This window comes from Panicum virgatum, chromosome 5N, assembly GCF_016808335.1.
Source record: "Panicum virgatum strain AP13 chromosome 5N, P.virgatum_v5, whole genome shotgun sequence".
NCBI classification, from domain to species: Eukaryota; Viridiplantae; Streptophyta; class Magnoliopsida; order Poales; family Poaceae; genus Panicum; species Panicum virgatum.
Genome location: NC_053149.1, coordinates 65,687,219 through 65,697,761, shown reverse-complemented (window position 1 = coordinate 65,697,761; position 10,543 = coordinate 65,687,219). Strand labels below are relative to the sequence as shown.

Sequence of the window (10,543 nt, the reverse complement as noted above, 5' to 3'; positions counted from 1 at the left end):
CGGAGCTAATACAATTTCTATACAAATCGCGTCATGGCTTTAGATGTCGGTTTGACTGTATTTGTTTGTACTTTACACCGTGAAAAGATTTATTAGAAATTATATAGTTTCCAAATTCCATGTAATATCAAATTCATGACCGGAATATCTTGCTCATTTTATTGATACCTTGTTTATTCCCCCAAAAAAAATCCTCTTGCTTCACGGCCTCCTCCATATATATTTTGAATTATTTCAAACGCACATGGAACTGGACCATATGTCCATATATATTTAGGTCGATCAGCAAAAGCAAACCGCAAACGCGCCTCTCATTTGCAAAACCCCCAAACCCCTCCCTCGCTTTCCCCGAGATTCCTTCCGCCGGTCCGCCCCGCGATGGCTCCCGGTGCCCTGGCCCGCCTCCTCCTCCGCCGCGCGCCCACCCCTCGCCTCGCGCGCCCCTTCGCCGCGAAGGCCCGCGCGTCCCGCCGGCTGCAGGAACCGGAGGTCCCGTCGGAGGAGGAGGACAACTTCGCCGGCGGCGAGGTTGCCGCCCCCACTGAGGGCATCAGCAAGCCCCTCGCCGAGGTCCTCAAGGAGCTCGGGAAGAGAGTTCCCGACTCCCTCGTGAAGACGCGTGTCGAGGATAACGGCTTCGCCATCAAATACATCCCATGGTAAGCCCACCCATTCGATCGATAGCGATCTCCCATCGGACCTTTGCATCTGTTGTGCAATGCTGTGAACGATTGGTCCAGTGCGGACATGTGTGCTCCTTTTAACCTGATTCTGGCTTATTTTCCAGATTTATATGTAGCATCAGGTTATGTTTGAGTAAGATATTACTGAGTTCATGAGCAGGTGTCCTGGTTTCGCTAATTGAAATCGGGTTGTTTCCCTTTTTTCTTTAACAAAAATGACTTCAGTGTAAAACATACGTGTTCTAAATGTTATGCAGTTGTCTGAAGTGAGATCACATCTAGTAACAGCTAATTGATTGTTGGTTCATGCCCTTAGTGCTGTTATCAAAGTTGCAATTGGCGATTCACTAACAGAGGATTGTTCAACTTGATGGCTGACACATCATTAGGTAGGACGAAAGCTACTACCCTTGTATAGACTAACTTAATCTATGGCCTTTCTAAACTGAAGAGGTTGCTCCTGCAGAACAATTCTAAGAGAGCTGTCGTGAAATGAGCACTTGTAATCACTGTTCATCGTTTAGCCCGTTTACACACCGTTTAAACACTACATAGTGGTATAATGTTTCTATTCAGTCGGTTATTTTTACCGTTTGAACGGCTGTTTTACCCGTTTAAACACCCGTTTGGTCCAAATAATGGGCTAAACGACAGGTGACCGACTGTTTACCGTTCAGCGTTTAGGATAACACTGCTTGTAATAACCATAAAACAGACCAAATCTCTAACCAGAACTCTTAGAAGAATTTCACATTTTGGCATTTTTAGCTGTCAAGTCCTGACCACCTGAAGGCCCTCCTTTTCAATCCAAGAGCTATACTTTCTTTATGCTTTAAAGTTAATAGCTGCTTTAATTTCTATACCATGGGCATTTTAGAGGAAAAATGCTGGATTCAATATGCTATACGCACATTATCCTGACCCATTTCCTTTTTTCATTTTCTTTTTTTAATATATAAGGGGACATTGTATCCTTATAGTCTCACTTTCTCATGCCTCTTGCAGGCACATTGTGAACAAAATTCTCAACATACATGCCCCAGGTAAACTTCCGGTCATCGTTAGATCAGATAATTGCTTGCCACTTTGCCCCATTGTTGATGCATAATTTCGAAGAGGTTGAACTGTTGAAAAGTTATATTTCTTGTTCTACTTCAATCCTTTTGCAATCCATTACAGAGTGGTCTGGTGAGGTCCGCAGCATTGTTTATTCATCTGATCGGAAGTCTGTATCTGTTGTCTATCGCGTGACTCTTCATGGGACTGATGCTGAGGTACCTATTCTCTTCCAGAAAATATTTCTATACACATGACTGGTCTCTATAACTAAAGCTTAATCTGAAACCTGAGAAATTGGCTGGGCAGCGGGGCTTATGGCTTGGATTTTGTCAATCTATGGATAAATCTGCTTCCTTTTGTTTTTGACGATCTAGTGGCTAACTGTGATTATTGAATATCAATGTTCACCGGTTCTCTTAGATTTGCCTCTTCCCAGCTGTTATTTTCAGCCTTTCTTTTCAGTATATCTACTGATCTTCTGTTGATTCTTATTTGCTTGCTGCTAAATCATGGATCATACTTCATGAATGTTTGGATACGCGAGTTTTGCGTTGAATAGTTTCATCTCTTGCATATCCATTGCAGATTTTCGGTTTCTGAACAAAATGGATTTTTTGTTGCTTGCTTGTTATTGTACTTTATGCAAATTGGCCATGCCCGTTTGTCTATTGCAAAGTTTGTTCTGTTTTTAGTACTAAAAGATGCAAAGGGAGCCCCCCTTTTTTGAAGAAAATGGACCCATTTTAGGATGATACAGTCTTCTTGTTCGAGTACATAATTAAAACATAAGCAAACATAGTCAATGTGCTGGACAGCTGGAAAAACATAAATAGGTAAGATTTTGTACTTATGTATGACAAAATGAGGACCCTCAGTATTCCTATTCCATCATTAATTTCAGTTCATCTCAGTGTTGTTGTATTGCATTATCCGATAACGGTGAACTGTTAACTAGTTGGCAACAGTTTCTCTGTGTTATGCTGTTTTAAGCGCAAGTAGTTTTGTTTATTTTATTATATATGACTAGGTCTAACGTAAAAAAAATACCTTGACAATTTTTCCTCTCTCTCTATTTTTCTTTCAATCAGATCTACAGAGAGGCTACTGGAACTGCTTCTGTTGATGATACAAACTATGGTGATCCCGTACAAAAGGCAGAAGCTATGGCTTTTCGTCGTGCTTGTGCACGTCTTGGTCTTGGACTTCATCTCTACCATGAAGATATGTCATAGATGACTAATGTTAGTGTTCGTCTTATGAGGGATGTGAATTGGCATACTTCCAGTTCGTCATGTGCGGACTGTTATCCCTTAATAGGCTATCCATTTGCACTGGACATGCTTCTCTTTCTTATAATGGATGTGAACTTATAAATGCTTGAAGCTTAAGTTGTCGTGTAGGTGAGACTATGTAAGCTACCAGTGCAACTAATGGTCTGAACTGTATGCAGCGGCTTGTTCCAACGTCTAAATCCCTGAGTCCATGTTCATTAAAGCTTGATAGCTCTGTTTTCTTATTTTCAATATTCTTAACAGGATATTTCATGAGCATGAGTGCTAGTAGGTATCAGTATCTTCAAGATTACTGGGTAAGTCTTTCCCCTATGCAAAATAATCAATGACTTCACAGGATTATTAGGTCAAATGCTGCACTGCTTATGTTTTTGTTTAATCTTGTACTGAAACTATCGATCACGTCCCTACCAAAAAGAAAAAGGAGGGCAAGTTTTTTTCGTAGTGTCACACTGATGATGCCATATTAAAGTATTTAGCTGGGATTTCCAACTACTAACTGGTCTAAAGTGTCATGATACAGGTTTGCTGGGAATTTAGTTATCTCAAGCTGGTTGTTATCTTCGTCTGCAATTCTGCATATAGAACTGCATAGGCCAGGTAACTGTTTGCTTATATTTTTAGAAGTTAAACATGCATGGGCTATCTTGTTGTAGAGCTCTTAAACTCTAAAGGAGACCTTTCAGTACTAGTACTAGTATCTCTAGTCTCTAGAGATTATAAGGCAACAGCCCTGTTTTGTTAAATGGAAACTGTTGTATCACCAAATTGGGTAAATCTCTTAGCTGCCATTGCAATTTCATCCAATCCTTGTTTGCGACTGTCAGTGACACAGGTGGCCCCCATTTCTCGCTGATACATCGATGGCAAATAAGGGATAGCATACTACTGGGTTGGGGTGTTATCTCAAGGTTCTCACGAAGTTAATGCTTGCAAGGGCATACTTTCACAGATGTAATTTTACTTTCAACTGGAACATATGCAATTTAAGAGTGGTGACTAAGAAATATGCAACACACTGGACATATTTTAAACAACATTATATAGTACTACAATGGTTGGAAATAATGTACCAGCTACTGAATTGAAATGGGTAGGATATATTAAGTACACATGAAGGGTAAAATAAGAAATGGTTCATGTCCTACAAGTAGCATAGTGCTACTTTATTAATACAACCACCATGTCTGGGAATAGTAGATTAATAGCAAGGTCTCTGCGCTGCGCACAGAGAAGGGGAAGGGAAGGGAAGGGGTGGGTGTGGAGACCTGGACCTAACCATGGTAGTAACACCGAGAGGTAATGACATCTACATGAGGAGGTGACCCAAGACAATAAAAATTTATCTATGGGTCCATTGTGTTAATGAGTTACACAGCAGTGTTTGGCTACTCCAAAGCCTTCTTTGGAGCACCCAATACTGTGTTTGGAATGACAGGAGGTAGTGCCAAGTGCTAAAAACAAACATTAGCACTACTCTGAACCTGTCTCTGATTAGGGGCACAGGCTCTCCTTAGAGCCTTGACCACATAGATGCAAGCTATCAACTGGAAGATCATGTGAACTGTTAGTTGGTGCATCTAATCATTTGCATAGGAAAGGTGAGCGGTTGGTTACACGAGTAGTCACTGGTTATATGTCAAATTCATTTGCTCTAGGTAACACGAAGACTAAATTAGAAATGCTAAATGGTTCATGCTTCACCCAGAAGCACCATGCCTAAGCTAGATACAGTTGGGATTCTACTGATTATATGTGGGAATGGCATGCTAGCTCACTCAGTTGTTTAGCTGTCATTGTTGTCCAATTTGACTAGTATCATCATGAAGTAACCCTCCTTGGGTCATGCTTGCCTGATAGAGTTTCTTTAGCTACACCCTTGTCTTGCTGGGCTGAAACTAATTCTCCCAGATGAAGTCCTTCCATGGACTGTTGTTAGAATGGTTGGGGTTTATGCTTGTCTGTTAGTACACCCCGTCCTTGGGGCATGAAGCTTTGAGCCCATCCTGGGGCTAAAGCTAATTTCCAAACACCACATAATTATGTGGGATATGGAGGTGAGCACTTTGACTGATGAACAGGATCCACAATAGTGCCTTTTTGTGTTAGAGATGGATGCATGGACTCAACACGTTGGAAACGAGAACAAGACAGCAACAGTTGGAAGGGAGACCATGGTTAGGCCAAGGGTTGCTCTGGAGCAGCGGACACCGCAAAGTGTGAGGGAATCAGCCGGTAAGGATGAGCAGCCTGAGTTGGAGTTGGCAGTGTTGGAGCTGTGAGTGCCATAGTCATGCCTGTTTAATGGGGACACACACTGTCAAGATATTAGTACCACAACTGAGCAGAAAGAAAGTTTTCAACTAATCCTGACAACATGGTAAGTGAGTTTCTTAGAAAACTAATGCAGGCATACTAATGAAGTTATGATCATACTTTCTACTGTTTTCAATGCATGCGCACTGGTTTACATCAGTGTACTGTAACCTAACAGATTGACAAATCAATGATGGTAGATTAATAGAACAATGTGTGTCCTGAAGTTTAGAATTTGCATTGAGTACTACATTAAGCTAGGATGACAAATGCATTAGTGGGTTTGAGAGTCTTTTTATAATGTTTCTAAGTGGATATCAAAGAATAGCTAGAAATACCTGCTTGGGCTTGAGGGCTCACTGCTAGTGACAATGGTCCTCCAAACTGCGGAGCAAAGCCCGTCACAGCTGCAGCTGTGGATGATACAGTAGAGAAGTGGAACATCTGTGGGTATTGCAAGTTGTAGCCTTGTCCAGATGTATAGTTGGTTGTAGTGTTTCCTGACTGCCCAAACTGGAAATATGGATAAAAGGGACTTGTTCCAGTCACCATGCCAGCTGCTGCTCCTCCATAAAATGGGTACTGGGCTCCTCCATAGATATTGTAGAAGTTCTATTTAACAGAAAATAGAAACAGTCTTTATGCTCATGACCATAAATTCTGTTATCTACAACTCTCTCCATATGTAAGTACATGGTGTTTTAGAAAGCTTAATTGTCTGATGCTTCCTACAATAATCACTGTGTAAAACCATGTTCTCTACTTTAAGATATGCTTTGTTACAGTTACAGTACTCCCGGTTGGGGTCTGGCTTTGCTTGTTAAAGCTTTTTTTGCTTAACAGTGGGTCTGCTGACTAGAAATGGACAAACTAGGGCCCCATAGCATGTGCGGCTGGGTGAGATAAGTTGCTAGGACCAGAAACCACTATGTTTTCAGCACTATGTTGCTTCATATAGAGGGTATGCATTTTCCAGTGGACATGGCAATTAAAAATTTGGTCCATCATCATCCAGAATGATTGTTTTCAGAGATTGAAAAGTAATTGACGAACAAATATTTGGCTCTACATAACACATATTTCCTCAGGTCTCAAACCTGAAGAAAGAAAATGATTTTGAAAGGCTACTTTAGATGTTGGCAGTCCATAATATTGTCAGTATGTATGCAGGACAGATAGGCAGAAAGTGAATCTTTTTAGGAGCAGCTATGCAGTTTGCTCATGCTTTCCCAGATTACAGTTACATGTTCCATTGGAAAGAAAACCAATTGGGAAGCTCTCTAGCAGTGCTCCAATATACATGCCTTAATTTTGACATCCCTAGAAGAAAAGGATAAATAGAACCTTTGGCGGCGGTAAAATAAAAAATGGCTGTGCTTTAGATTTCCCAGTACCAATGTTACAGCCCTCAAAGAGGCGAAATATTCACTCAAATGCCATTATATTTTCAGTCTATGTTGGAAAGCACAGAATTAATAGCCAATGTGCCCTTTTTTGCTTGAACATGGTAAAAAAAGTTTCAGTAACTTTCTATGATCAACAAATATAACATGAAGATGCGAAGAATATAGCCATATCATCTGATGCAGTTATGTTTTAAGAAAAGATGCATGCTAACTGTCATTTTCTTAGACCTGCAGGACTTGTTTCCAGCATAATGAAGCAATCATACATTAAGGACAGAACCTGAATGCCAATCTCAAGTTTCAGTTTGAAAGGTTGCAGAAGACAAAATGTTTGGTAAATCTGTCTGAAAAAAAGGACTGGTAATTTGCATGCTATATGCATTTAATTTCCTGGCGGGGTATTTTGTGTTATATAATTGTTATATCCAGAAAATTTATACACTGCAATTTTCCATGCATGGTTTGTCCTATCATAGTTTTGATGAAAAATGCATGATACGAAATATTTCTGATGCACTGTTGGTGGTTGGTGGGCAAATCCACAAAATTAATGAAAGAGAAATAGATAAAAAACAATTTTATGTACTGCTGGTGAATTAAATGGAGCTTATTAGCAATGTAATTAGGCACTTACTGTTGGATAGCCATAGTCTGGAGTATAGGGAGAGTACCTGCAGAGTGAAAGATAGCAGGGGGTATTAGTTTTGTTCGTACAAATTAATTATGCAATTTTGTCCAATTCTAATTTGTTAAGAGGCTGCTAGTTGATCTCTCTCTCTCTCTCTCTCTCTCTCTCTCTCTCTCTCTCTCTCGGAGAGAGGGAGAGTGGTCTGCTAATTATCATGTGTCACAGAGCACGCGTGGCCACTTTATGCTCGTGTGTGACAGTGTGAGATAGAGAGTATAGGCACGCAAAATAAATTGCTTACATGCCCATTCACCATTGACCAAGGTGGCATGTTACAATGCACGTCATGCATGCATGTGATACACTGAATACGCCCTCTCTCGCTACTTTCAAGTTTCATAGGGTCCCGACTCCTGACAACATGTGTCTGTATTAGACCTGGGCATAGGTCACCCGACCCGAACAACCCGACCCAACCCGCCCGAAAAAAACCCGACCCGACCCGACCCGAGCTACGTGGCGGGTGGGCGCGGGCCGTATTTTTTGACCCGCAACAATCAACGGGCCGGGCACGGGCCGTGATTTTTTACCCAAAACCCGACCCAACCCGAAAAACCCGACCCAAAGGCCAAAAAACCCGACCCAACCCGAAAAAAACCCGACCCGACACGCCCGCGCAGGGTGCACGGGCCAACCCGACCCGACCCGGTGATAGGTACGGGTCGGGCGCGGGCCGTCCTATGCGACCCGTGACCCGACCTTGACCCGACCCGAACCCGACCCGACCCGACGTTTGCCCAGGTCTAGTCTGTATGTGTAGAGAGAGAGAGAGAAAGAGAGAGAGAGAGAGAGAGAGAGTACCCATAGACATGGTAGGGGAGGCCTTGTGGGATGGTATAATGAGGGAAGGTGGCATGGGAAGGAAAAGCTGCGCCCAGTCCACCTTGGATCCCTGCCTGCTGGCTGAAGGATTTCATCACCCTGAAGCTCCTAGCTCCTCCTGTAGCAACATCATCAGCAGATACGAAGCAAATTTATCAACAGCTTGCTAATATTATCCGGAAAAGATACTAATTAAAAAACAGGCATGAATTCACATCTTGTGGTGCACCACTGGTGAATTTATTCTGACATTGATACCATTCTTCAGTCTATCAGTTAAGCAAGACGACATATATAATAGAAGTAAAAGATTCGTGTTTCTGTCCCTTACTATATATGATTATGTTTTCATCAGCAAGATTTACAATCCACACCTAGCTAGGAATAGTATACTACATTATCTGAAACAAGGCACTTAGCTCAAGGATAACTAACATATTTGTACTATTGATGTTCCTTCGGCCCTACTTTTCCAACAAGTAATGCCAAAACAGCATATCCTTTTAAGTCTATTTATATAATTTTTCTAACTGAAAGCAATTACATTGAACTTGAACTGTTTTAAGTTAAACTCGCTGTTTTTAGGATAATAAAGTAGCACTAAGTTAAAGTTGGACATTTAAGCATTGTATCCTCTACTGGATGCCAGTTCAATACCCTGATTTAATACTTGAGGGTGGCCAGTTATCAAAGTTAGGCAATCTTGTTGTCTTGCTTTTTAAGCCCTTTTCTTTTTCTAATGGCATGAAGTAACCTTTAGCGCATAAAATCATGGTAGCTAGTTTGTGATCATGCATGGAAGTACATATAAAATTTCTAGTAACATATAGAAGGTATTGCATTTGTAATGATTATGAATTTTCTTTTTCAAAAACTTTTAGGTGCTGTGCTCTACTCAACTCAAGAATTTGTCATAAAAGGCTTTCAATTAAGCAAGCTAGCTAACTATTCCTTCTCTGTCGTTACTTTGTACAGCCGGTGAAATAATGGTAAATATCTAACCATGCTGGGGTGTTGGAGGCCTAGATCTTTGAACCCCAAGTGAAGCCAGATTACAGTTAGCCCTCCTCCCGTCTATCACCGGCGCAGGATCAACACAAGCTCTCATCGCCGCATCCGGGTCCCGGAAGGTAACCTACAATGTGAATTTCTGGTGCATGATTAACTGAAATTAAGCAAATACCATATTGCATCACAAAAAAGAAGGGACAAATGGACAGGGGGACCAAAATGTTTACAAAGTCTACTGAAACTAAATGCGTATAGAAGTGGTGAGCTGTGTAGGATCATACAAATCCGTAGCCCTTGGATCTGCCGGTATTCTTGTCTGTGATGACAACGGCCTCCAGGATCTCCCCAAACTGCTCGAAGTACTTCCTCATGGTCTCCTTCTGGGTTTCCCATGCGAGTCCCCCAACGAAAACCTTGGTATAGGTTGTGTCTCCAAATTGCCCCATCACACTCGGTGGACTCATGATACTTCCAACTTGGAACCAACAAATCTTTCTCCAACAAGAAGCAGCAAGGCCAGCAACTTAGGATCTGAATGGCTAGGACTAGTTAGAGGAATGGAAGAGGAGAGGAGAGGGAAGGACCGGAGGGAGGGAGGGAGGAAAGCTAAAGGTTAGAGGAAAAGGGGGTAGAGGAGAGAGAGAGAGGGAAGGCGGTACAGAAACAGCAATTTATACTAGCGGTCTGCTATAATGCACCAGCCATGCCCTTTTGGTCCAAGCCACGCTCGTATAATAAATTTTAAATACCTCGCACCGGGAGACACACCCACCCCGCCAATAGTAGCTAAAAATGACCCTACTACCCCTATCACAGTGAACAGTGGTTACAGGGTGGTGTTGGGCTGTCTGTCTGGAGAGTGGCAGGAACGGAAAGGAGGATGTGTGGGGATTATTCCAACGGGGTTAGGGAGCTTAGGAGGATGTCTTTCCGAACTTATCTGAATGTGAACATGAGTTATTCATTTGATAGTTGGATTTGGTTGATCATTTGATCTTTGCTCATTGATTTTCCTGGGATCTTTATATCATGTGGAAAACAATTAATGAGCCATTACCATGGTTCTTATTTTTATTGGTGTTCTAGCCGAACGCAGTAGGTGATCCTGTGTCTAAGTTCTTTGTCAATTGGAGGTTTGTGAAGTTGGCTATTGGAAGACATGGGGGGGTCGTCCTTTGATACTAACCAAAAGTTATTAACTACATGCATTTTTTTTTTCAATTTCCCGGAAGGTTGTTAACAAGCTTGGGTTGTGGAAATATATAT

At 41.8% G+C, this 10,543-nt stretch overlaps 2 protein-coding genes across 4 annotated transcripts; one reads left to right on the top strand and one right to left on the bottom strand.

Moving 5' to 3' along the window:
• The first annotated feature begins 291 nt into the window (after positions 1-291).
• LOC120672085 (DNA repair RAD52-like protein 1, mitochondrial) lies at positions 292-3,236 on the top strand. Its single transcript, XM_039952381.1, has 4 exons — positions 292-659; positions 1,689-1,726; positions 1,863-1,957; positions 2,831-3,236. Exons 1-4 carry the CDS (start codon positions 379-381, stop codon positions 2,972-2,974), a joined length of 558 nt encoding a protein of 185 aa, XP_039808315.1. The 5' UTR covers positions 292-378; the 3' UTR covers positions 2,975-3,236.
• A 798-nt stretch (positions 3,237-4,034) lies between these two features.
• On the bottom strand, positions 4,035-9,941 carry LOC120672084 (RNA-binding protein 24-B-like). Of its 3 annotated transcripts, none has more exons than XM_039952380.1 (6): positions 9,559-9,941; positions 9,269-9,401; positions 8,246-8,384; positions 7,391-7,427; positions 5,689-5,962; positions 4,035-5,351 (listed from the first exon to the last, which is right to left on the bottom strand). In XM_039952380.1, exons 1-6 carry the CDS (start codon positions 9,739-9,741, stop codon positions 5,326-5,328), a joined length of 792 nt encoding a protein of 263 aa, XP_039808314.1. In that variant the 5' UTR covers positions 9,742-9,941; the 3' UTR covers positions 4,035-5,325. The 3 variants fall into 3 exon arrangements, with proteins under 3 accessions (XP_039808314.1, XP_039808313.1, XP_039808311.1); XM_039952379.1 differs by having other exon boundaries at positions 4,035-5,331; XM_039952377.1 differs by having other exon boundaries at positions 4,042-5,331; positions 8,246-8,381; positions 9,559-9,936.
• Positions 9,942-10,543: the final 602 nt, after the last annotated feature.

Excerpts from the sequence above, each read along its gene's own strand:
- LOC120672085 (XM_039952381.1), top strand. The coding sequence starts at position 379 with ATGGCTCCCGGTGCCCTGGCCCGCCTCCTCCTCCGCCGCGCGCCCACC. Across the intron at positions 660-1,688 it reads GCCATCAAATACATCCCATG|GCACATTGTGAACAAAATTC; the intron begins GTAAGCCCACCC and ends TGCCTCTTGCAG. Across the intron at positions 1,958-2,830 it reads TTCATGGGACTGATGCTGAG|ATCTACAGAGAGGCTACTGG; the intron begins GTACCTATTCTC and ends TCTTTCAATCAG.
- LOC120672084 (XM_039952379.1), bottom strand. The coding sequence starts at position 9,741 with ATGAGTCCACCGAGTGTGATGGGGCAATTTGGAGACACAACCTATACC. Across the intron at positions 5,963-7,390 it reads CAGACTATGGCTATCCAACA|AACTTCTACAATATCTATGG; the intron begins GTAAGTGCCTAA and ends TCTGTTAAATAG. Across the intron at positions 5,332-5,688 it reads GAGCCCTCAAGCCCAAGCAG|GCATGACTATGGCACTCACA; the intron begins GTATTTCTAGCT and ends CCCATTAAACAG.